The sequence below is a fragment of the Triticum aestivum genome, chromosome 4A (assembly GCF_018294505.1).
Source record: "Triticum aestivum cultivar Chinese Spring chromosome 4A, IWGSC CS RefSeq v2.1, whole genome shotgun sequence".
NCBI lineage: Eukaryota > Viridiplantae > Streptophyta > Magnoliopsida > Poales > Poaceae > Triticum > Triticum aestivum.
Window position 1 is genome coordinate 520,939,816 of NC_057803.1, and position 26,702 is coordinate 520,966,517.

General features: G+C 42.3%; 2 protein-coding genes across 2 annotated transcripts; both read left to right on the forward strand.

Annotated features, from left to right (window-relative positions):
- The first annotated feature begins 2,494 nt into the window (after positions 1-2,494).
- Positions 2,495-24,268, forward strand: LOC123086688 (aspartic proteinase Asp1). Its single transcript, XM_044508466.1, has 10 exons — positions 2,495-2,607; positions 2,720-2,846; positions 2,996-3,231; positions 3,313-3,534; positions 3,835-3,927; positions 18,321-18,366; positions 18,454-18,624; positions 18,708-18,783; positions 18,877-18,983; positions 20,664-24,268. Exons 1-9 carry the CDS (start codon positions 2,495-2,497, stop codon positions 18,981-18,983), a joined length of 1,191 nt encoding a protein of 396 aa, XP_044364401.1. The 3' UTR covers positions 20,664-24,268.
- LOC123086689 (uncharacterized) lies at positions 20,664-25,471 on the forward strand. Its single transcript, XM_044508467.1, has 4 exons — positions 20,664-22,553; positions 22,751-22,956; positions 23,843-23,888; positions 24,704-25,471. The coding sequence occupies exons 1-4, from the start codon at positions 22,461-22,463 to the stop codon at positions 24,725-24,727; spliced, it is 369 nt and encodes a 122-aa protein (XP_044364402.1). The 5' UTR covers positions 20,664-22,460; the 3' UTR covers positions 24,728-25,471.
- Positions 25,472-26,702: the final 1,231 nt, after the last annotated feature.

Below are 26,702 nucleotides of genomic sequence, written 5' to 3' on the forward strand. Positions count from 1 at the left end.
TTGCTTGCTGGAGTGGAGATTGAAACCGTCTCCATATTCCTTATCTATTTCTGCAGTTTCCACAATGGTTCCTTGGCACATATTTTGCAATTTAACACAATATATCCTTTTTTGTGAACATAATTGTGGAAAGTGTGCTTAAAGAATGACCGACACAGAGACAGAAATGAGAACCTTTCTAATCTAACATTCGGCAAAAGTATGACCGTCAGTTCTGCCGTTATCTTACTGGAAATGGACCACTGTTTTGATATGTCTTCATGTACTCTATATATGTTCACACAATTAAAGATTTTCGCATTAAATATATGCACATATCTGGAAGTTGCATTGCATATATGTGTATTATGTACAGCTAAGTGGAACAAAATAAATTGTTTTTCGAATTTTCGAGGTCGAAATGTTTAGTTCATTTGGCATGCCATCATTTATCTGAATGTATCTTCTATACAGTATCTTGATGAGAATGTTTAGATCATTTAGCCCTATAAGTAAATCTATCACTAATCATTTTTTGGAGTAGGGAGAAAAAAAATCCAAGAAGGGAGAGTTTTTCTAAATATAATGAATTATTCAAGGTGAGATACAAACCAAGTCATTTGCAACCATCTAACTGGATGCCGCTACTGGCATCCAAATAAAGTCTGCTCTGTCTTAACATGCCTAGATGGGGTATATGGAAACAAGGATGAGCATGTAGTGGAGACAAATAGCATGTCACTAACCTGTATGCTCCTCCTATTCACAATAAGATGGTAACATCCCATTTATTTTAACTCCAATTCTTTTATACACAATATATCTGATGCTTTCATGCTTTTCAATATTTTCGAAAGATTGCTATGCTTTGTCAGACTCAGAACTGAATGTTCCACTGGACCAGGCATGCAACATGTGAGTAGGTCTGCTGTAAACCTGTAACTGTATACTTTCCTGACCAGCCTCGTCCACATAGACGGGATAACTCAAACTCTTGTTTCAAGAGTGAGTAGTATGCTAAAATAGCATAAATTTTTTAATATGGATTAATTGTCAATTCTGAGAAACCTTAAAAATATTAACAGAGTAGAAATGATGCCTTGCAGCAAGGATGGTGTGAGATTGTGATTAACAACAATTTGCTACTCTTATCTCATGACACATACAAAATTCAAAACCTTGTAGTCATTTGCACTTCAGTTTCCACATGAGTACCAAGATCAAAATTCAGTATCGAAGATTTTTATAATTGCAATGTCCATTCTGTTGTGTCATATATTGTAAATGACCTTGTGAATTGTGATAGGACATTTTGCTCGAAAAAAATGTGATAGGACATGAGTTACAACAGTGTTAGTTGTCAATTCATGTATAGTATCATATTTGTCTTAATAGTATTGTGTTTGCTTCCATATATTTCTAATATCAAAACAATTGTTGCTTGCTGGAGTAGAGACTGAAACCGTCTCCATATCCTTATCTATTTCTGAGGTTTCCACAGTGAGCCATTAGTACATATTTTGCAATCTAGCACCATATATCCTTTCTCTGTGAACATAATTGTGGAGCGTGTGCTTAAAGAATGACCAAAACAGATATGAGAACCTTTCTACTCTTACATTCTGGGAAAAGACTTGCGAGTTTTGCGGTTATCTTACTTGAAATGGACCACTATTTTCAGATGTACACTATATGTTCACACAATTTTAAAATTTATGCAGTAAATATATGCACATATCTAGAGGTTGCATTGCATATGTGTATCATGTACAGCTAAGTAGAACAAAATGTGATGCCCATTAGTTTGCTAGACATGTATCATTGGCATGCCATCATTTATTTAAAATGTACTGTATCTTCTATGCAGTATCTTCATGGGAATGTTTGCATCATATTTAGCCTAAAAATAAGTAAACATATCACTAATTTTGAGTATCATGCACCTCATCACAATTTACTGGTCATTTATTTGTGTGAATTCTTAAAAATGGATGGCTGGTATAGTTATATCACCACCCCTTGTGCTCCAGCCAACCGCTGTTTTCAATCGAGTGATATAAATTATAATTATGTAAATCCATTTCTTTGTGACTTAATCTTCTTGCTGGCCTAAATTTCACTGAGTCTCAGTTGGAACACATGGAATTTGATATAAATTTGTTCTATTCCTGATAGAATTTTGGAAAATTCCGTTGTTTTAAACAAGGATGTAATAGTCAGGGAACTCTAAGCCATTTGCTCATTAGGAAAGGCAGGGGTATACTATTTTTGAAAACATAACTATACATTATGAACCCCCGCCCTGCATAAGTTGCTAAGCCCGAATACAACTTCACTTGAGAAGAAAATCAACATTAAAGCCACAAAAAATGCAAAGGAAAATAAACTAAGGCGTACTACAAAGCAGTGGAGGAAATTAAGCTCCGAAGCCAACGGCTATAAATACCTGACCACCCTGTTCGCACCATCCAGAGAAGCAGAGTTTCAAATCACACTGCTGCCTTCTCCCCCCACCATGGCTGCCATGTGGTCTCCAATCATCGCTCTCCTCCTGCTCCTGCTCCCACTCGTGCCATCCTCCTCCTCCGTCATCACCCTCCCGCTCCATGGCAACGTCTACCCTGTCGGGTATGTATGTTTCTCTGATCTTTACATGGCAATTGACAAGCTTTGATCGTCCTTCTCAGACTTGAAGTTTTCTTTCTCCGTATATTTGACACGTTTTTCTGTACCATTGCAGCCACTACTATGTAACGATGAAGATTGGTAAACATCCGAAGCCCTACTTCCTGGACATCGACACCGGCAGCAACCTCACCTGGCTGGAGTGTCACCACCAGCAACTCGGCTGCCAGCACTGCACCCGGGTAACAACACTCAATTCTGTGATATCACATACTATCTTACTACTGTAGCATTTGTGTTTGATGCCAAGTGTTCTGTTCTGTCCAAGGTTATTGGCAAAAAATGTACTGCAATCTTGGCATAATCTTTGTTTTGTGCTTGATTTTTCCAGCATCTAAAACACCCACATTACTCGCCACAACTTAGCAACTTGAAGATGGAATGTCAACACAAGTACTGTGATGCACTACGGAAAGACCTGGCAGGTAATAACCCTCAATGCCCACATCAGAAGCCACATCAATGCCACTACCAAATTCAATACCTTGATGGGACGACAGACGGTGTCATCTCCATTGACACGATCTCTCTCAGGGGAAATGAAAAATCCAGTTTCATTGCCTTCGGGTAAGATACTGACCGTTCACTGTCAGTTCAATGCTTACTGGACTTGGATGTTGATGAATTTTCACCTTTCATTTTGCGCAGATGTGGATACAACCAGCTACCACAGAAAGAAACATCGCCCGTAGATGGCATCCTTGGTCTTGGGATGGGAACGGTAGGTTTTGTCCCACAACTCATGCTGAACAAGATGATCACCAAGAACATCATTGGGCATTGCCTTGGCAAGGATGGAGGGGGCTACCTCTCCTTTGGGGAGCAGTTTGACCTGGAACGCATAACCTGGGCACCCATGAGAAAATACGAGTAAGCACCATTGCTTATCAATTTCAAGAGCTTGTTTATGATCATTAGTTGAAGTTTTGGGTGCCAATTTCAGTTTTTGGTTTTTGCTCCCCTGTTAGCCTTGCATAACTGTAATATCTAATAGTCGAAAGGGATTGTATAGTTAGAAAACTATATCGTTGATACTCCCTCTGTAAACTAATATAAGAGCGTTTAGATTACTAAAGTAGTGTTCTAAACGCTCTTATATTAGTTTGCGGAGGGAGTACTTGTTTTCTTTTCACTTGGTTCTAAACATTTATACAAGACTATTTGTTGCAGACTTTTCTACTCACCTGGTCAAGCAACACTACACCTGAATGGACAGCAGATATACAAGCATGGAGTGAATGCTGTCTTTGACAGTGGTACCTGATAGCATGCTTTGGATCGATATAGGCTAGTGATTCCGGTAAACCTACCTTCTCTCTGAGTCGATGATCCCGCCGAGGTGCCATGGTGGATGGCGACGGCGGTGATGACAGAGAGTGGATGGCGGTGGTAGTGGAGCTTCCCGTGAGCACCGCGCTAACCCTAGATCGGTAGGGAGTATTCGGTGGGGTTGGTGGCAGCGTTCAACCTCGTGAGTCGTGCCCCGGCCCCCACCTCTGTTATATAGTGCGGGTCACAGGGGCCCACCAACCATGGTTTGGTTGGGCGCCCCCGATCAGGGCACGAGTCAAGGGCCCGTTCGACCCGTTGGGTTCGAACGGGATAGAGATCAACCTAACACTCTCCCCCTTGATCTCAACTTTACTTTTAACTTTATACTTTCTAGTTTTTTTGTCTCATCACATATTGGTACATAGAGCATGTTTCATCGTCACAGCTTAATTGCCGTTAGAATCATACAGCTACAACATACGTTATGTTCAGAAGCAAATTCTGTTCCTTTTGGGCCTATCCAGGAATCATAAGGCTTTCCCTTAAACCCATGCCGGCTAAGTGTTCCTTGAACACATTGGGTGGTAAGCCTTTCGTTAGCGGATCCGCAAGCATATCCTTTGTCCTTATATGCTCGAGACTTATAGTTTGATCCTGGATTTTATCTTTCACAACATACTACCTTATCTCTATTGTTTTGGCAGCATTACTCGACTTGTTGTTGTGAGTGTAAAATACTGCGGGTTGGTTGTCGCAGTACATCTTTAGTGGTTTGTGAATACAATCTACCGCTTTCAAGTCGGGTACAAATTTCTTTAGCCATATCGCCTGCCCCGTGGCTTAGAAGCATGCTATGAATTCTGCATACATCGTGGATGATGCAACTATCGACTGTTTGGAGCTTTTCCACGAAATAGCTCCCCCAGCGAGAGTGAAGACGTGTCCTGACGTGGATTTTCTATCATCTCTGTCCCCCGCAAAATCTGTGTCTGAATACCCTTTTATCTCTAGGGAATCACTTCTCCTGTATATTAGCATGTAGTCCTTCGTGCCTTGCGCATAACGCAATGCTTTCTTTACCATCTTCCAGTGCTCCATGCCTGGATTCTCTTGATATCTACCGAGTCCCCCGGTGATAAAAGCTAAGTCAGGGCGAGTGCACACTTGTGCATACTGTAAGTGTTGGAAATATGCCCTAGAGGCAATAATAAATTAGTTATTATTATATTTCCTTGTTCATGATAATCGTTTATTATCCATGCTAGAATTATATTGATAGGAAACTCAGATACATGTGTGGATACATAGACAACACCATGTCCCTAGTAAGCCTCTAGTTGACTAGCTCGTTGATCAATAGATGGTTACGGTTTCCTGACCATGGACATTGGATGTCATTGATAACGGGATCACATCATTAGAAGAATGATGTGATGGACAAGACCCAATCCTAAGCATAGCACAAGATCGTGTAGTTCGCATGCTAAAGCTTTTCTAATGTCAAGTATCATTTCCTTAGACCATGAGATTGTGCAACTCCCGGATACCGTAGGAATACTTTGGGTGTGCCAAACGTCACAACGTAACTGGGTGGCTATAAAGGTGCACTACGGGTATCTCCGAAAGTGTCTGTTGGGTTGGCACGAATCGAGACTGGGATTTGTCACTCCGTGTGACGGAGAGGTATCTCTGGGCCCACTCGGTAGGACATCATCATAATGTGCACAATGTGATCAAGGAGTTGATCACGGGATGATGTGTTACGGAACGAGTAAAGATACTTGCCGGTAACGAGATTGAACAAGGTATCGGGATACCGACGATCGAATCTCGGGCAAGTACAATACCGCTAGACAAAGGGAATTGTATACGGGATTGATCGAATCCTCGACATCGTGGTTCATCCGATGAGATCATCGTGGAACATGTGGGAACCAACATGGGTATCCAGATCCCGTTGTTGGTTATTGACCGGAGGACATCTCGGTCATGTCTGCATGGTTCCCGAACCCGTAGGGTCTACACACTTAAGGTTCGATGACGCTAGGGTTATAAAGGAAGTTTGTATGTGGTTACCGAATGTTGTTCGGAGTCCCGGATGAGATCCCGGACGTCACGAGGAGTTCCGAAATGGTCCGGAGGTAAAGATTTATATATGGGAAGTCCTGTTTTGGTCACCGAAAAAGTTTCAGGTTTTATCGGTAACGTACCGGGACCACCAGGAGGGTCCCGGGGGTCCACCAAGTGGGGCCACCGGCCCCGGAGGGCTGCATGGGCCAAGTGTGGGAGGGGACCAGCCCCAGGTGGGCTGGTGCGCCCCCCCCCCACAAGGGCCCAAGGCGCCTAAGGGGAGGAGGGGGGCAAACCCTAAGGGCAGATGGGCCTTAGGGCCCATGCCTGGTGCACCTCCCTCTCCCCCTCCCCTTGGCCGCCCCACCAGATGGGATCTGGGCTGGCCGCCGCCCCCCCCCCTCTCCCCCTATATATAGTGGAGGCAAAGGAGCAACCCATAGACGAAGTTTCTTCTCTTGTTGGCGCAGCCCTACCTCTCTTTCTCCTCATATCTCGCGGTGCTTGGCGAAGCCCTGCTGGATCACCATGCTCCTCCACCACCACCACGCCGTTGTGCTGCTGCTGGATGGAGTCTTCCTCAACCTCTCCCTCTCTCCTTGCTGGATCAAGGCATGGGAGACGTCACCGGGCTGTACGTGTGTTGAACGCGGAGGTGCCGTCCGTTCGGCACTAGGATCTCCGGTGATTTGGATCACGACGAGTACGACTCCTTTAACCCCGTTCTCTTGAACGCTTCCGCTTAGTGATCTACAAGGGTATGTAGATGCACTCTCCTTCCCCTCGTTGCTGGTTTCTCTATAGATAGATCTTGGTGACACGTAGGAAAATTTTGAATTTCTGCTACGTTCCCCAACAGTGGCATCATGAGCTAGGTCTATGCGTAGTTTCTATGCACGAGTAGAACACAAAGTAGTTGTGGGCGTTGATTTTGTTCAATATGCTTACCGTTACTAGTCCAATCTTGATTCGGCGGCATTGTGGGATGAAGCGGCCCGGACCGACCTTACACGTACTCTTACGTGAGACTGGTTCCACCGATTGACATGCACTAGTTGCATAACGTGGATAGCAGGTGTCTGTCTCTCCCACTTTAGTCGGATCGGATTCGATGAAAAGGGTCCTTATGAAGGGTAAATAGCAATTGGCATATCACGTTGTGGTTTTTGCGTAGGTAAGAAACGTTCTTGCTAGAAACCCATAGCAGCCACGTAAAACATGCAAACAACAATTAGAGGACGTCTAACTTGTTTTTGCAGGGTATGCTATGTGATGTGATATGGCCAAGAAGAATGTGATGAATGATATGTGATGTATGAGATTGATCATGTTCTTGTAATAGGAATCACGACTTGCATGTCGATGAGTATGACAACCGGCAGGAGCCATAGGAGTTGTCTTTATTTATTGTATGACTTGCGTGTCATTGAACAACGCCATGTAATTACTTTACTTTATTGCTAACCGGTAGCCATAGTAGTAGAAGTAATAAGTTGGCGAGACAACTTCATGGAGACACAATGATGGAGATCATGGTGTCATGCCGATGACGATGATGATCATGGAGCCCCGAAGATGGAGATCAAAAGGAGCAATATGATATTGTCCATATCATGTCATTATTTGATTACATGTGATGTTTATCATGTTTATACATCTTATTTGCTTAGAACGACGGTAGCTTAAATAAGATGATCCCTCACTAAAATTTCAAGAGAAGTGTTCTCCCTAACTGTGCACCATTGCGAAAGTTCGTCGTTTTGAAGCACCATGTGATGATCGGGTGTGATAGATTCTTATGTTCGAATACAATGGGTGTTGACGAGCCTAGCATGTACAGACATGGCCTCGGAACACATGCGAAACACTTAGGTTAACTTGACGAGCCTAGCATGTACAGACATGGCCTCGGAACACAAGAGACCGAAAGGTCGAGCATGAGTCGTATGGTAGATACGATCAACATGAAGATGTTCACCGATGATGACTAGTCCGTCTCACGTGATGATCGGACACGGCTTAGTTGACTCGGATCATGTAACCACTTAGATGACTAGAGGGATGTCTATCTGAGTGGGAGTTCATAAGATGAACTTGTTTATCCTGAACATAGTCAAAAGGATTTTGCAAATTATGTCATAGCTCGCGCTTTAGTTCTACTGTTTAGATATGTTCCTAGAGAAAAATTAGTTGAAAGTTGATAGTAGAAATTATGCAGACAGTAGAAGGCTTATGTCCTTAATGCACCGCTCAGTGTGCTGAACCTCGAACGTCGTCTGTGGATGTTGCGAACATCTGACATACACATTTTGATAACTACGTGATAGTTCAGTTAAACGGTTTAGAGTTGAGGCACCGAAGAAGTTTTAAAACGTCACGAAACATATGAGATGTTTCGAGGGCTGAAATTGGGATTTCAGGCTCGTGCCCACGTCAAGAGGTATAAGACCTCCGACGATTTTCTTAGCCTGCAAACTAAGGGAGAAAAGCTCAATTGTTGAGCTTGTGCTCAGATTGTCTGAGTACAACAATCGCTTGAATCGAGTGGGAGTTGATCTTCCAGATGAAATAGTGATGGTTCTCTGAAGTCATTACCACCAAGCTGCTAGAGCTTTGTGATGAACTATAATATATCAGGGACATATATGATGATCCTTGAGATATTCGCGATGTTTGACACCACAAAAGTAGAAATCAAGGAGGAGCATCAATTGTTGATGGTTGGTGAAACCACTAGTTTCAAGAAGGGCAAGGGCAAGAAGGGATACTTCATGAAACGGCAAATCAGCTGCTGTTCTAGTGAAGAAACCCAAAGTTGAACCCAAGCCCGAGACTAAGTGCTTCTGTAATAAGGGGAACAATCACTGAAGCAGAACCACCCTAGATACTTGGTAGATGAGAAGGCTGGCAAGGTCGACAGAAGTATATTGGATATGCATTATAATGTGTACTTTACTAGTACTCCTAGTAGCACCAGGGTATTAGATACCGGTTTGGTTGCTAAGTGTTAGTAACTCGAAACAAAAGGCTACGGAATAAACGGAGACTAGCTAAAAGGTGAGATGACGATATGTGTTGGAAGTATTTCCAAGGTTGATCAAACATCACACGCTCCCTCTACCATCGAGATTGGTGTTTGCGTTGAGCATATACATGATTGGATTATGTCTATCGTGATACGGTTATTCATTTAAGGAGAATAATGGTTACTCTCTTTATTTGAATAATACCATCCCGATCGTAGTGATACACATTTTCATGCCAAAGGTATAAGATAGTAATGATAATACCACACAAATGTGGCACTGCAATTTGAGTCATATTGGTATAAAACGCATGAAGAAGCTCCATGTTGATGGATCTTTGGACTCACTCATTTTTGAAAGGATCGAGACATGCGAACCATGTTTGTTGGTAGATATGCATGAAGAAACTCTATACAGATGGATCGTTTGGACTCACTTGATTTTGAATCACTTGAGACATGCAAATCATACCACATGGGCAAGATGACTGAAAGCCTCGTTTTCAGTAAAATGGAACTAGAAAGCAACTTGTTGGAAGTAATACATTTTGATGTGTGCTGAGACGTGTAGTGGATATCGTTATGTTCTTACTTCACAGATGATTTGAGTAGATGTTGAGTATATTTACTTGATGAATCACGAGTCTGAATTATTGAAAGGTTCAAGTAATTTCAGGGTGAAGGTGAGAGATCATCGTGACAAGAGGATAAAATATCTATGATATGATCATAGAGATGAATATCTGAATTACGAGTTTGGCACAGAATTAAGACATTGTGAAAATTGTTTCGCAACTAATACAGCCTGGAACACCATAATGTGATGGTGTGTCCGAACATCATAACTGCACCCTATTGGATATGATGCATACCATGATGTCTCTTATCGAATTACCACGATAGTTTATGGGTTAGGCATTAGAGACAACCGCATTCACTTTAAATAAGGCACCACGTAATTCCGATGAGATGACATCGTATGAACTATGGTTTAGAGAAACCTAAGCTGTCATTTCTTAAAAGTTTGGGGCTGCGACGCTTATGTGAAAAAGTTTCAGGCTGATAAGCTCGAACCCAAAGCGATAAATGCATCTTCATAGGACACCCAAAACAGTTGGGTATACCTCCTGTCTCAGATTCGAAAGCAATAAGGGATTGTTTCTAGAATCGGGTCCTTTCTCGAGGAAAAGTTTCTCTCGAAAGAATTGAGTGGGAGGATGGTGGAGACTTTATGAGGTTATTGAACCGTCTCTTCAACTAGTGTGTGGCAGGGCATAGGGAGTTGTTCCTGTGCCACCTACACCAATTGAAGTGGAAGCTTATGATAGTGATCATGAAACTTCAGATCAAGTCACTACCAAACCTCGTAGGACGATAAGGATGCGTACTACTTCAGAGTGGTATGTAATCCTGTCTTGGAAGTCATGTTGCTAGACAACAATGAACCTACGAGCTATGGAGAAGCGATGGTGGGCCTGGATTCCAAAATGGCTCGAGGCCATATAATCCGAGAGAGGATCCATATATGAAAACAAAGTGTAGACTTTGGAATAACTACTTGATGGTCGTAAGGCTGTTAGGTGCATATGGATTTTAAAAGGAAGACGGACAATGATGGTAAGTATCACCATTAAGAAATCTCGACTTGTCGTTAAGATGTTTTCCGACAAGTTCAAGGAGTTGACTACGATGAGACTTTCTCACTCGTAGCGATGCTAAGAGTCTGTTGGAATTATATTAGCGATTACTGCATTATTTATAAAATCTTGCAGACAGGATGCCAAAACATTATTTCCTCGACGATTTTCTTGAGGAAAGGTTGTATGTGATACAACCGGAAGGTTTTGTCAATCCTGAAAGATGCTAACAAGTATGCAAAGCTCCAACAATCCTTCTAAGGACTGGAGTAAGCATCTCGGAGTTGGAATGTATGCTTTGATCAGATGATCAAAGTTTTGGGTGTATACAAAGTTTATGAGAAACTTGTATTTCCAAAGAAGTGAGTGGGAGCACTATAGAATTTCCGATGAGTATATGTTGTTAACATATTGTTGATCGGAAATGATGTAGAATTTCTGGAAAGCATGCAGAGTTATTTGAAAAGTGTTTTTCAATGGAAAACCTGGATTAGGCTACTTGAGTATTGAGCATTAAGATCTATAAGGATAGATCAAAACGCTTAATAGTACTTTCAAATGAATACATACCGTGACAAGATTTTGAAGGAGTTCAAAATGGATCGGCAAAGAAGGAGTTCTTGGCTGTGTTATAAGGTGTGAACATTGAGTAAGACTCGAAACCTGACCGCGGCAGAATAGAGAGAAAGGACGAAGGTCGTCCCCTATGCTTTAGACGTAGGCTCTACAGTATGCTATGTTGTGTACCGCACCTGAAGTGTGCCTTGCCATGAGTCAGTCAAGGGGTACAAGAGTGATCCAAGAATGGATCACAGGACAGCGGTCAAAGTTATCCTTAGTAACTAGTGGACTAAGGAATTTTCTCGATTATGGAGGTGGTAAAAGAGTTCGTCGTAAAGGGTTACACCGGTGCAAACTTTAACACTAATCCAGATTATTCTGAGTAGTAAACTGGATTCGTATAGTAGAACAGTTATTTGGAATAGCTCCAAATAGAACGTGGTAGCTGCATCTGGGAGATGACATAGAGATTTGTAAAGCACACACGGATCTGAAAGATTCAGACCCGTTGACTATAACATCTCTCACAAGCATAACATGATCAAACCCAGAACTCATCGAGTGTTAATCACATGGTAATGTGAACTAGATTATTGACTCTAGTAAACTCTTGGGTGTTAGTCACATGGGGATGTGACCTTGAGTGTTAATCACATAGCGATGTGAACTGGATCATTGACTCTAGTGCAAGTGGGAGACTATTGGAAATATGCCCTAGAGGCAATAATAAATTAGTTATTATTATATTTCCTTGTTCATGATAATCGTTTATTATCCATGCTAGAATTATATTGATAGGAAACTCAGATACATGTGTGGATACATAGACAACACCATGTCCCTAGTAAGCCTCTAGTTGACTAGCTCGTTGATCAATATATGGTTACGGTTTCCTGACCATGGACATTGGATGTCATTGATAACGGGATCACATCATTAGAAGAATGATGTGATGGACAAGATCCAATCATAAGCATAGCACAAGATCGTGTAGTTCGCATGCTAAAGCTTTTCTAATGTCAAGTATCATTTCCTTAGACCATGAGATTGTGCAACTCCCGGTTACCGTAGGAATACTTTGGGTGTGCCAAACGTCACAACGTAACTGGGTGGCTATAAAGGTGCACTACGGGTATCTCCGAAAGTGTCTGTTGGGTTGGCACGAATCGAGACTGGGATTTGTCACTCCGTGTGACGGAGAGGTATCTCTGGGCCCACTCGGTAGGACATCATCATAATGTGCACAATGTGATCAAGGATTTGATCATGGGATGATGTGTTACGGAACGAGTAAAGAGACTTGCTGGTAACGAGATTGAACAAGGTATCGGGATACCGATGATCGAATCTCGGGCAAGTACAATACCGCTAGACAAAGGGAATTGTATACGTGATTGATCGAATCCTCGACATCGTGGTTCATCCGATGAGATCATCGTGGAACATGTGGGAACCAACATGGGTATCCAGATCCCGCTGTTGGTTATTGACCGGAGGACGTCTCGGTCATGTCTGCATGGTTCCCGAACCCGTAGGGTCTACACACTTAAGGTTCGATGACGCTAGGGTTATAAAGGAAGTTTGTATGTGGTTACCGAATGTGGTTCGGAGTCCCAGATGAGATCCCGGACATCACGAGGAGTTCCGGAATGGTCCGGAGGTAAAGATTTATATATGGGAAGTCTTGTTTTGGTCACCGGAAAAGTTTCGGGTTTTATCGGTAACGTATCGGGACCACCAGGAGGGTCCCGTGGGTCCACCAAGTGGGGCCACCGGCCCCGGAGGGCTGCATGGGCCAAGTGTGGGAGGGGACCAGCCCCAGGTGGGCTGGTGCGCCCCCCCATAAGGGCCCAAGGCGCCTAAGGGGAGGAGGGGGGCAAACCCTAAGGGCAGATGGGCCTTAGGGCCCATGCCTGGTGCGCCTCCCTCTCCTCCTCCCCTTGGCCGCCCCACCAGATGGGATCTAGGCTGGCCGCCGCCCCTAGGGTGGAACCGTAGGTGGTGGCGCAGCCCCCCTCTCCCCTTATATATAGTGGAGGCAAAGGAGCAGCCCATAGACGAAGTTTCTTCTCTTGTTGGCGCAGCCCTGCCTCTCTTTCTCCTCATATCTCGCGGTGCTTGGCGAAGCCCTGCTGGATCACCATGCTCCTCCACCACCACCACGCCGTTGTGTTGCTGCTGGATGGAGTCTTCCTCAACCTCTCCCTCTCTCCTTGCTGGATCAAGGCATGGGAGACGTCACCGGGTTGTACGTGTGTTGAACGCGGAGGTGCCGTCCGTTCGGCACTAGGATCTCCGGTGATTTGGATCACGACGAGTACGACTCCTTCAACCCCGTTCTCTTGAACGCTTCCGCTTAGCGATCTACAAGGGTATGTAGATGCACTCTCCTTCCCCTCGTTCCTGGTTTCTCTATAGATAGATCTTGGTGACACGTAGGAAAATTTTGAATTTCTGCTACGTTCCCCAACAGTAAGCTGCCAACTGCCGAAGCATATGGTACTGCTTTCATTTGATCGATCTCGTACTGGTTCTTGGGACATTGGAATTTCCCAAAACTATCGCCCTTGACTATAGGAGCAGGTGTGGCTTTACTCGCATGCATATTATACTTTTTAAGAACCTTTTCTAAATATGCTTTCTGCGATAGTCCTAAGACTCCATTGTTCCTATCTCGATGAATTTTATGCCCAAAACATATGATGCTTCACCAAGATCTGTTATGTCAAAATCTGAGGATAAGAACTTCTTTGTTTCTTGTAGTAGACTAACATCACTGCTAGCAAGTAGGATATCATCCACATACAAGATTAGGAAAATATATTTCCTATTTCAAACTTTGCATAAATGCAGTTATCCTCAATTTTTTTCTTTAATCCTAAACTTTTAGTCGTTTGATTAAACTTTAGATACCACTGCCGAGAGGCTTGTCTTAATCCATAAATGGATTTCTTCAGGCGACATCCCATATTTTCCTTGCCTTCCATGATAAAACCCTTAGGTTGTTTCATGTAGACATTTTCTTTTAAATCACCATTCAGAAATGTCGTCTTAACATCCATTTGATGTAACTCTAAATCAAAATGAGCAACTAATGCCATTATGATTCTGAAGGAATCCTTACATGAGACTGGAGAAAATGTCTCATTGTAATCTATCCCTTCTCTTTGTGTAAATCCTTTTGTCACGAGTCATGCTTTATACTTTTCTATATTCCCTTTAGAGTCATACTTAATTTTGTAGACCCATTTACAGCCTACTGTTTTGGCTCCTTTAGGAATTTCCTCTAAGTCCCAAACATCTTTGGAACTCATCGATTTCATCTCGTCTTCCATTGCCTTCATCCACTTCGATGAATGAGGGCTTCTCATGGCTTCTTCATATGAGGTGGGATCTTTTTCCATATGAACCATTTTTGTGTTATAAACTTTAAAGTCAGTAGAAATAACTGACTTTCTAGGTCTTGTAGACCTTCTAAGGGCCTCAATTTCTGGCACATTCTGTGCCTCAACTTCTGGCACTGCTTCTAAAATTTGTTGTTGCACCTCCCTTTCATGCTCAACAACGGGTTCAGTCGGCTCCTGACGGACAAGTTTCGGGTCTACCCCCATAGTTGTCATGGGTGGAGTTGCAACTGGTAGTGAGAAAAATGGCTCTTGAATCATCGGATTAGGTGCATGCACCCTCTTCTCCTCAAGATCAATTTTCCGAGCTACCAAGCTTCCCCTCATCATTTCGTCCTCTAAGAAGACTGCATGTCTCGTTTCTACAAACTTTGTATATCTGTCTGGGCAGTAGAAACGAAAACCCTTTGATCTGTCTGGATAGCCAATGAAGTGGCAACTCACTATTTTGGGATCTAACTTTGCAATGTTTGGATTAAACATTTTGACCTCAGCAGGGCACCCCCACACCCTGAAGTGTTGTAGGGAGGGCACCCTTCCTGTCCATAGCTCGTACGGTGTTTTGGGCACCGACTTGCTTGTCACTCTATTGAGAATGTGAATGACGGTTTTAAGCCCCTCCATCATAATCCCAGTGGCAAGTTGGAATAACTCATCATGCTGCGCACCATATCCATAAGTGTACAGTTGCGCCTTTCAACTACTCCATTCTTTTCTCCCAGAGTGGGATACATTAAAAAACACATGAGTTATCATATCTTTCTCTTGCCAAAATTTCTCCCGCCATACGGGATTTTTGACATAATATCTTTTCCCGCCATGCGGGTAATTCCCTGTAAGGGAATATGAATGCCAGAATTGGCTCTTTTGACTGCATATTCAATCATCAAATTTAGGAATAAATCCGAATGATCTTTGACACACATGCTTGATCCGACGTTGGTCAAATTAAACACACATGTTGCTTGTTTCATCTCAAATCATGTTGACTGAGAAATCTTCTTCATAGAGAGTACATGAAGGACATTCATCAACCAAGACTCTCAATGATCTATCTTTTTTCTTTTGATGTCATTCTTTAGAGAGAACATACTTCCTCATGTTATGACCTTTCCTGGTCATCTTTCGGGTCACAAGTAGCCAGCCATTCGCTTTCATGAATGAAAGCATGAAAAACTTTTATTCTAAGAAAACATAGCCAATAATCAACAATAATGAGCATAAAAATAACCCTACGTTGGTCTGGTTAAAAAATATGCACATTAAACTTTTGTAAAACTTCCTTTTTATACTCTAAATCACCGTTGTGGTAGAATTAGAATAAAACTCATTCTTCAACATTAATTCCATATCACCGTTGGGCGGAAATGGAAATAATGCATATAACTCATAAACAATGTGATGATAGTATTTCTATTAAACAACTTTGCTAAGAAATAATAATCATCATCAACTTTATTGCAGCGGAAAACTAGCAATATACATTTCTCAGTCTTTACCAAATTCTCTGAAAAAAGGTCACTTTGATACAAAATTTATCAGAGATTTGAACTTTTGAACATAAGACTCATAGAATTATAGTACTGTTATCATCAACATTGGTCAGAAAATAACAATACCATATTTTAACTTTAAACAAATATCTTTCTTTTGTCATAGCAGAAACTATCTGCATCTTATTTCACCCGTAGGGGAAAAAAATACTAAGAACATTTCTTCCAATTAAAATTTTCCGTTGGTTCCAATTTAATTGGATGATAAAACTTTTACTTTGCAACAGAAGCTTTACAATATTCTATTCAAAAACAATTCTCTACTCTTTTACTTTCTAAGAAATTTTAACCGGTTGGTTCAAAAATGCATTAGAGAAGCAATAATTTAATCTTTTACTTTAGTTCTATTCACTTTTTAAAAGAGCACCTTTAATTTAAATAATAAAACATGATCATGCTATTAACAACGTTGGTCATAAAAATAACATAATCATATTCATCACTTTAATAATCACTTTAACATGCTCTTAAAAACTAATACTATATAAACTTTTATTTTCTTTGTAAAAGAGCACTGATTATTTACGCAGCGGAAAAACATGAATAAAAATTCATGAACTTTTTACATTTTATAGAAACTTTTATGTTACTAAAACAAAATTCATGAACTTTATTATGTCCTTTATAAAATTCATGAACTTTTCTTTTTCTGAAAATTTTACTTTTCTATTTCCAGATACTTTTCTACTTTTTGTATATCTTTTCTATTTTCTAAACACAATTTTCGTTGGAAAAATTGCATAGAAAAACTATTTAGAATCTGCCCAGAAAACTGGACAGAAAACTATATATATATATATAAAAATGCAGCTGGCCTGTGGCCTGCTCACGCGCACTCTGCGCGTCAGCGCGTCGCGCCTGGCCAAAAACGGCCCGGCCCAGCGCCCGCCAGCGGCTGCAGCCGGCCTTCTCCACTTTCGGCCCATCGGCCCAGTTCGGAATTAGGGTTTTCATCGTGGCCGTTCATTGCGATCGGACGGCCATCCACGCTTTTCTCCCGAACAAAACGGTGAGCGAGGGAGAGTCGAGCGCAGCCTCGGTCAAACCCTCTTTCCCCCCGCGCCGCTCGCACGTTTCTGCGCCCGCCCCCGTTCGTCTCTCTCTCTTCGAGGGTTGCGGGCCTCGCCGGCCGCCGGCGACGTGTGACGCACCACCGCGGCGCGCGAGTCCCTTCTCTTTTTTCCTTGCTCTCGCGGTCTCGTGCAGGTCGCCTGACCACCGCGCCGCGTCCTTCCGCCGGCGACGGCGTCGAGCGCCACCTCGCCGCGCCAGGGCGCCGGCGCCGGCGTCGACGGCAACCGCGCCGCGCGGTCTTTTCCTTCTCCTTCCTGTTCTCCCCGTCCACCGCGAGCCAGTGGCAGAGAGAGACGCGAAGTCTAGCCCTCCTCTGCTCCCCTGAATATGACGACGGTGGATCACCCGACGGCGGCGCCGTGGTCAGCCCCTTCGCCGGTAGCGCGTTTTCCCTTGCGGGAAGCGCGCCGCCGTCGAATGGATTGGTTGCGTTGCCCTTTGCCCCGACGGGGTCTGTTCTTTAGGCAGCGGCGAAGGCGTGGTGCCCCCCCTGCCCGTGTTCTTCTTCCGAATGACTCGGCATGCCGATGCCCATCCGGATCGAGAGGAACGGCGCGGCCATGACAGCGGCGCTACTTTCTCCATTGAGGAATTTTTCTTTGCCCTATCTAGGGTTCGTTGGGGGGAGGGGGATCTGTCTTTCTCTGTATATTCTTTTTACTGAAAATCTTAGCCTAGCATGGCCTGATACCATTGATAGCATGCTTTGGATCGATATAGGCTAGTGATTCCGGTAAACCTACCTTCTCTCTGAGTCGATGATCCCGCCGAGGTGCCATGGTGGATGGCGACGGCGGTGATGACAGAGAGTGGATGGCGGTGGTAGTGGAGCTTCCCGTGAGCATCGCGCTAACCCTAGATCGGTAGGGAATATTCGGTGGGGTTGGTGGCAGCGTTCAACCTCGTAAGTCGTGCCCCGGCCCCCACCTCTGTTATATAGCGCGGGTCACAGGTGCCCACCAACCATGGTTTGGTTGGGCGCCCCCAATCAGGGCGCGAGTCAAGGGCCCGTTCGACCTGTTGGGTTCGAACGGGATAGAGATCAACCTAACAGTACCACCTACACCTACATACCTGCCCGGATATACAATCCCTTTGTTCATACGGTATTTATTGAACCGCACTGCATCATGGTGCCCATGCATTTGGATAGAGACATGTAACATGCAAGTCGTGGCATTTGGATCTTGCAGGTGCAAGATATGATCGGCAGTTCACATAGGGAGGTGCATGATGATGACCTGCCACAGTGCTGGAAATTCAAATCTATTGACGAGGTTAAGAGGTTGTTCAAGCCACTTTCATTGCAGTTTCACAACAAAATTGCCATGCATATCCCTGCTATGAACTACCTCATCCACACGGTAAACGTTTGATGACTCGATTGACTGCAAAGAGTGAAACGGCAAATTACAGAAGCTAACACGTCCTTGCAAATTTATGCCAGAGAAGCAATAATTGGTGCTTGGCCATCCTCAACGGAACGCAGATCCCTGATGGAGACCGACGGATCTTAATTGGAGGTCTGAACTTGACAAACATGTTCCATTTTCTGAAACTAGTGCATCAGGCATACATGCTTGTAATGATCTCCATTTTGATCTTTTGTTTTGCAGACGCTACAATGCGGGATATGCTTGTGATATACGACAATCAGCATGGTATGCTGGGATGGGTTAACAACCAACAGTGCACCAGGCCTCATCCTGCTTCGCGTCTCTGAGTAAGTTTGCATGGAGATACATCTTGGTAAAAGATAGATGGGCTTGGGAGTAGGCAAGGGGTCATAACTCTTAGCAAGAATGAAGTGATGATGTTGATAGGTCTTGTATGATCCTCTTGCTCATAATAAAATGGAGTTCTTTGGTGCATTCCTGCTTGTGTATGTTTATCTGAACAATCTAAAGCTTTTTTTTACGGGAACCTGAACAATCTAAAGCTGACATGCCAACCTAGTTTTACAAGGAGGTAAAGCAGAAAAGCGGAAAAGCTTACATATTTACACATTCCTGACTTTTTCTTGAACAGTTTCTTCCAACCGGAGAGCATAGCTACGTTCAGTTTTCTTACATTTTTTGCTGCCATGTGCGGCTGTACCCCCTTTGTGCCCTTGCACTCTTGTATTTTCAGTGAAATCTCCGTTTCAGGTGGGGTGCTTCCCCACATTTACCGTTTAAGAAAAAAAACAGTTATAGAATAGCTCATCGCCAGAATTATTCTCTGCAAGCAGCTGAAATTCACAGAAAGAGAAACTGAATAAAGAGGACATGAGTGAGAACGAACAGTTAGGAGTGAGCAATCGAACGGCTCGGAGGGTGACCTGTCGATTGCATCTATCAATCGAACCACCTTCATCCCCCAGACTCCTGAAATCTCACAAAATAGATAGAGGGACGGACGAATAAATGTAGGAAGAGAGATAGTGATAATGATAGATTTTCATCATATTAAATCTTATGAATTAAACAATCATATTTAAAAAAAAACGGAATCCTAATCCTCCAAAATTCATATGAAAACTGTTCGTAAACATGATAATATTTAAAATTGCGTTATTCTAAAATCTCAAGAAGCCACTAACATGGTAAGTACCAAAAATTGAGCCATTTGAAGTCACGTGATCGGATTTTTTGCCACCTCATGTAGCTTTATTTTTCTTATTATTTGTTTTCTAGCAACCAGGCAGGCAAAACAGGCTCGCTCCATCTGTATGATGCAGCTTGCTTCAAATTGAATCTCCATCACCCCTTATTATATGGAGCTAACCCAACATTAACATAGACAACCATCAGCTTGGTACGGGCATCCAAAACAATAAGGTGCACTTGCTGGGCGACCAATGAGCGATGCCATCTGTCTAGGAACGATATTGAGGAGGAAAAAAAGGCAGCGATTAAGGAAGAAAGAAAGGGCGATGCCTGTTGCCTTTCCCACGAAGGCTTAACCCACACACGCAACCCTCTTTGTCGTTTCCTCCCTGCCGATTTGCCGCCGCCTCCGCCTCCGCCAAATCCACATCGCCGACGTGCCCCGTTGCCGGAACGAGACAGGGGGGATGGGAGCCGAACGAGGGCGGCGCGGCTTTCCGTGGCCGCGGTGGGCGGAGGGCGAGGGCGAGATGGGAGGCGGGACGAGGGCGGCGTGGCGTTCCGTGGCCGCGGTGGCCGGTGGGAGAGGGAGAGAGGGGAGGCCGGACGAGGGAAGCGTGGTGTTCCGTGGCCAGAGTTCGCCAGGAGAGGGTCCAGGCTGCTCTGCGAGGTTCTTATCCGGCGACAACGCGACAGAGTTTCGCTATCAACAAGCTCCTCTCACACCCATCTTCTTCTCCCCTTGGTTCGGTTCAATTCAATTTGGATGCTGCGTTGCTATTACTCGCACAAGTCTGATTTGTTTTCTCACGCAGGTCGTCAACGCCTGTAGCTGGCTGCGACCAAGCATGGGCCGGCTACCTCTAGATGGGCACGGGCTGCTCCACGCACGGACGGCAAGCACGGCGACCATGGCCAAGGTGCTATGGCCCCTCTTTTCTTCCGCATTCCCCTCTCCCTCTCCCCCTGCTCGATTCCGCAGATTTGGTTGACTAACTGTTCATGGTACGAACTGCAACCTATATGTGCATCTCCGAACTAATACATGTCTGACATTCACATATTTGAAAATCTCCTATAGGAGGAGGGCATGATGTGGGATTTGAGGGAGCGTATGAAGAGCAAAATGATGAAAATCTTCTAAATTTTTTCTGATGCTTAAACTTGGACCTTGTTCATGCATTTACTTTTCAATATGAGGGCTTCCAAGGATGAAGAGGTGGATAAATTAGTTGCTTTAGTTACTACATACTGTATTTGATAGCCTGTTCCAGCTTGCTTCACAGCCAAGCCCTACACATAGAAAAGCTATCGTCATATGATTTTCTTCACATGCATGTTTGTAAAGTTTACCAACATTAGGTAGGAGATTGTTTTCTTTTTTCCTATTTAGGGCCCACGTTTTTTTTCGGGCAGCTAGCCCTTGAATTCTTAGTAACGACTTATACGACCCTGTCTCTGTAGTAACCACATCCTGGCCGCTGCAGCCGCTAATTTTTTGGTAATGCAATTTTTGGTCGACTCTTACAGGCCTAGGAAAGGCCGAAACTAGGAGTTCATCATGGTTTAATGAATATATACATATTGAATTCATTTCTGTTGTTTCATTCCTGTGTAGTAGTGGAGTTTTCTTGATTAGTATAAAAAGATATAGACACTGTTTATTGTCCATGTGGGTCATAGCGCTGTAAGATTTTTCCGTTTTTCATCTAATAATAGTTACTAGATTTATATTCTAGACGACGACATGTGCTTAACTGCCTGTGAATGGAAATGGACTGTGGAGTTCATTGGTGCATCTCGATTACTTCTACAGCATACTTAGCTGTTCATTAATGAGATCTTCAAATGTTCACTTGATGCATTCTGAATATCTGATTGAGTAGTTCATTTTTTGTGAGAAGATTGAGTAGTTCACTGGCTGAACCCTTGCACTCATTGATAGAAAAGTTCAGTCTGTGAAATGTGTCTGACAAAAAATGCAGTCTGACAGGTCTCTGCTATGTAAGCTGGAAGCTGGCATCTTAATGTTTGTTATCCCCATCCTTCTTGGACACCTGGTAAACTAGATACCTGAGATTTAGCACCGTACCTCAAGCATACCAAGACAGGATGGTGGATGCAAAGATTCACCTATATATCTCTTGCATTTGCTTCCTGAACTTATGGAGTATGCTTTAATGGACAATGGTGCAAAATTGGGCTTCTGAAGAGTGTGGATGGCACTCTTCACCATGATCGCCGCAGGGAAATTCAAGCAGTATTATTTAATTGGGCCTCTTAGGAGTGTGGATAGTTCAAAATCCGTTGTTCTCTTCATAATTTAAGCTTACAAAAGTGCATTCTTTGTCATGTTATTCCTTATTATTATTATTATTATTATTATTATTCAACTAACAAAAGTTTCAGACTTTGAGTTCTTCTTAGTTTTCAGATTGTTCTCTCTTACATTTTTTTTTGACGAATTGTTCTCTCTTACATTATCTAATGCATGTCTTTTTTATTACCTTCAATCTCGATAAAGGAAACTCATGGGTGAATCGTCAGTACATTTTAGATTGCTGACCCAACCTTCTCCTCTCGGATCCATGCTCTTGGATACATGAGTACTGATGTTTGGACCACCTATTAAAGATTTAGGTGATGTGTTAAGGTATGCTTTGTCCACACACCAGAAAACTGGGGATGTCACCGAAAATCTCAAGGTTAGTAGTATCAGCACCTTGGATTCAGTTGAATGATTCGAGCTTTCAAGCTGGTAGCAGAGATCTAAATTTTCTTAGAAAAGTAGAAAACAACTATATGTTTTCTCATGTTTAGGTATTCTGCTTTGCTAATTTTCGAGTTGCCTGGTTTTTGCTGGTCTAGAATCCTAATAGTTTTAACCCTTTGCTAATTGTAGAATTATATGTTAAGAAGCAGAGTTATGCGAGCACCATTGGTTTGTGCAAGCGTTGCCGCCTCAACCGGCCGGTCCAAGCTCCAACCCACCAGCAAGACGTTATGGTTTCGTTTGACTCCTGCACCAAGAGGCCGGATGAAACCCACCACCAACACAACGCTGTTTCACCTGTCGAGCCCATTTTTAATTGCCGCAGATCTGACCAGGTACCATGATTTCTCTCCTCTATAAGCATCACCTCTTTCAAACTTACCAAATCCGCATATTTAGTTCCACAGATCTAATTCATACTGCACACTTTTGAAGTATCCTATACAGTGTGTATGTAAATGAGGCTAGAGGTATATATCCTACCGTGAACTAAGAATCTATGGTAAAAATACATGCTCATGGTACTGCAGGTTCTTGTAGTCTACTTGAAATGTTTGTCATAATCTGATTTCGTTTCGAATGTTTATGTGTTGCTTTTCTCCAATTCCTCAACTGGTATTGTACGATTAGTTCAAGAATCATCTCATGAACATAATAGCAGCACCAGTAAGATGTGCTTGAGAGGTTCTTACAACCCCTGTACACCAGCTACTTTTTTATTTTTATTGGGTAATGGACAAAACTTTGGCCAGCTGATGTTTGTAACCAGTTAATTTGTTGGGTACTTTACATGGCATTTTTCTATTAATATATGTTCTTGTTGCAATTTCTGAAACCAAGCTCAAATAATCTTAAATGAGTGCAAGTTGGGAAAATATGAAGGAGAACCTGGGTACCAGCGCACCCTATATGCAAAAAAAATAGTAATTCAAAAAAAGTTTAAAAAATTCCGAATATTTTTTGGTATTAAACATGATCAAATATTGTAGTCATACAAAAAGATTGGTCAGAGAATGACTTCCGTTGTAGCAAAAAAACGCTATATATAAGTACTATACATGCTATATTATCGTCATAAACTTGTCTTTTTTGCCCTGAAGTTAATGTGAATCATTTTTTGTCCAAACTGTTTATATGAGTACAATACCTGATCATGTTTGATTCCAAAAAAAGATTTGGAATTTTCTGATTTTTTAATTACTATTTTTTTGGCACATATAGGGTGCGCGGGTACCCGAGAGCACCAAGTTCCCGTCCGTGCAAGTTGGTACTACTTTGTAGTTAGACTTTCCATTCCAGCCACCTTATAGTCTTATTCTTTATTGTCATTGTCATGCTGCAGTAAGACACATAGAATAAAAGGTTCAGTCATCACGACTGATAGTACATTCAGTTGTTGAGGATCTCGCATGTTGTCCCATTAAAAGGTTCAGTCATCACGACTTTCTTCAAACGATATACCTGTATATGTTGTCTTAAATGAACTACTAGGTTAGCTATGAATGGGCTTTCCAGTTGGTCATGTACATATGGCTAGGCGGATTAGCATGTGATTTCTGCTTTAGATAGGAGCTGTATTGTTGCCACAGAAGCTACACAGTGAAATATACATTTTACTCACATTGGATGCTATTTGTAGTACTTCAAGCAAGTTGTCAGTTTGTAGTTTGCTGGAAATGATTTCATCTTCCACAAAAGGACATAAAGTACAAAAATCTTACTAGCATTTATGTTCTGGTTCATATCCACATACTAACTCATCACTACATAGAGTACAAAAGTAAGCAGGTTTATCTTGCTTTCGGTAAATGAAAGCTAGCCTTACCGTGAACCGTTTCACCTTTGGAGGACGCAAACATACATGATTTCACGTTTTGTACAAGGCACATTTATATCCATTTGCACTACTAAAGTTCCTGGTGACATACATACATCTTGCTGTTTTGGAAACTGCTTCTTCTTGGGAATAATGTTGGATCTTTCCTGAGATGGTTTGTTGTATTAATGCCTTGAAATCATTAGGCCAGTAATAAGGTTGCATTTCATCACACTCAGGTTACATTCTAATTTGTGCTATTACAGGTTCAGAAGGTCGGTGAAACCTGAAGGATCTAGGGATCAACACCTCTTGGTGCAAACAACCTTTCACTTATGATATTTGTTTTCTGTTGAAACTGCAAATTTTCATTCCAGGGCTAAATGCCTAAATGTTGATATCTGCATGCTTGTAAATTTACATCATGAATTATATTTATGCTGCTACTTTTCTCCCATAATTTGTATCTCTTTCGTCCAAAGCGTGATAATGTGCACTGCATTTGTACTGCTCTATCTTATTGTTAAGTTTGCATCTGACATTGCTTTCATAGTCTATATTTTGGCTCTGATTTGAAGCATATCATTGCTTGCATGCACCTGTACGACATATATCGCCTAAAACTAATCGGAAGGGGCACATTCTCACCTGGCACCGCCCATCTACCTCTCAAGAGGCCCGCAATGGCGGGCCCCAACCACTAGTGTAGCTTTAGACCGGGAGCTCCTGCTCGACACCTGTGAGCATCAAATTGAGGAGCTTTCGTTGAAGGCAGGCGAAAAATGGGCCTGCCCATTCTTCCTGCAAGTTGTCTTTCTTTTTTCGGTTGTTTTTTGTATTGAAACTTCAAAAAAATATGATTCTTAAAATGTGAACAATTTTAGAGTGAACAAAATTTGGAAAAGTTACCATTTTTTTTGGAAATAAGACATTTTTTGTAATCACGAACAAGCTTCTAATTCCCAAAATATGTGATTGTTTTTTAAAAAGTGATTCTTTTAAAAACGTGAACACTTTTCACAATATGAACATTTTTAAAAAATTGTAAACAAAGTTGAAAAAAAGTGAACAAAATTTTAAAAAACATGAACTTCTTTGAAATTTTGAATTGTTTTGAGTTGTGAACATATTTTTTAAATGAATTTTTGCAAAACATGTGCAGTTTATGAAAATATGAAAAAGAAAATAAAAACTATGAATATTTTTTAAAATTGTGAACAAAATTTTGAAACTAGAATATTTTTTAATTGCAAACAATATTTAAAAAATAAAAAGAAGAATAAAAATGAAATAAAAAGGAAACACAAAATAGAAAAAAATAAGAGAAAAACAATGGAAAAAAAAGAAATAGAAGCAACTCGTTAAGTGCGCCGGCCCAAGGGGGCAAGGCCCATAGCGTGGCCAAGCCCCATGAAAGAAAGAAAAGTTTTTCTGTCACTTATAGGTGGATTGCGGGTTCATTACACAAAATGTCTTGGGTTTTCCGTAAAATAGCATAACAGACGGGCAGAAGCGGTTCCTATTTTATTAGTAGGGATATATATAGAGGTATAAATATAAATTAATTCCTAATATGCACAAGAGGGATGTCGCGTCAACAAGTAGAGTTTGGTGCTTTGTGGCGATCGAATTCAAAAAATAGTGAAACGAGCTACCCGTGTTTAATCAGTGTACGACATATGGTCATGAACTCATATGACGCTCGGTTAATTAGTGTACAGCACATGGTCATGATCACATTTTTAAAAAAACTCACGAACATTTTTAAACTTTTGCATGACTGGACTCAACATGGGCTCATGATTCCCATCGCAAAGTACAAATGGCATATCCTAGCAGCCGGATCCCCTGTCACGGCACCCGAGGCGGAGGTGGTGGCGGGCCCCAGCGGCGGCACGCAGCGCCTCGTCGCCGTCGATCGTGAGCAAGCATTAAAGAAAGTGGTACCTACGTACATGGTCGCTACCTTGGCGAGCAAGAACCCCCGTGTGCCAACGGATTCCACCGTCGGTAGTGCACTCTGATTCAGAGTCGAGTCGACATGTCGTTTAATTTATATCCCTATGCCTGACTGCCTGTGCTTCTGTGATGATAGTACACAAACTTGTACTAGCAGTAATCTTTATGCCAACTTGGTTAAAAAACTCAAATGATTCCCCGCATCTCACTTGTCGCAGATATGGATGTATCTAGATGTATTTTAGTTCGTATTTTAGTTCTAGATACATTCATTTTTTCGACAAATAATTTGGAACGAAGGGAGTA

Bases quoted from the DNA above. Each gene is read 5' to 3' on its own strand.
- LOC123086688 (XM_044508466.1), top strand. From the start codon at position 2,495: ATGGCTGCCATGTGGTCTCCAATCATCGCTCTCCTCCTGCTCCTGCTC. The intron at 18,367-18,453 runs GTATTTATTGAA...TGGATCTTGCAG, and splicing joins ACAATCCCTTTGTTCATACG to GTGCAAGATATGATCGGCAG. The intron at 18,784-18,876 runs GTCTGAACTTGA...TTTGTTTTGCAG, and splicing joins CCGACGGATCTTAATTGGAG to ACGCTACAATGCGGGATATG.
- LOC123086689 (XM_044508467.1), top strand. From the start codon at position 22,461: ATGTTTGGACCACCTATTAAAGATTTAGGTGATGTGTTAAGGTATGCT. The intron at 22,554-22,750 runs GTTAGTAGTATC...TGCTAATTGTAG, and splicing joins ATGTCACCGAAAATCTCAAG to AATTATATGTTAAGAAGCAG. The intron at 23,889-24,703 runs GTACTACTTTGT...GTGCTATTACAG, and splicing joins GTTCCCGTCCGTGCAAGTTG to GTTCAGAAGGTCGGTGAAAC.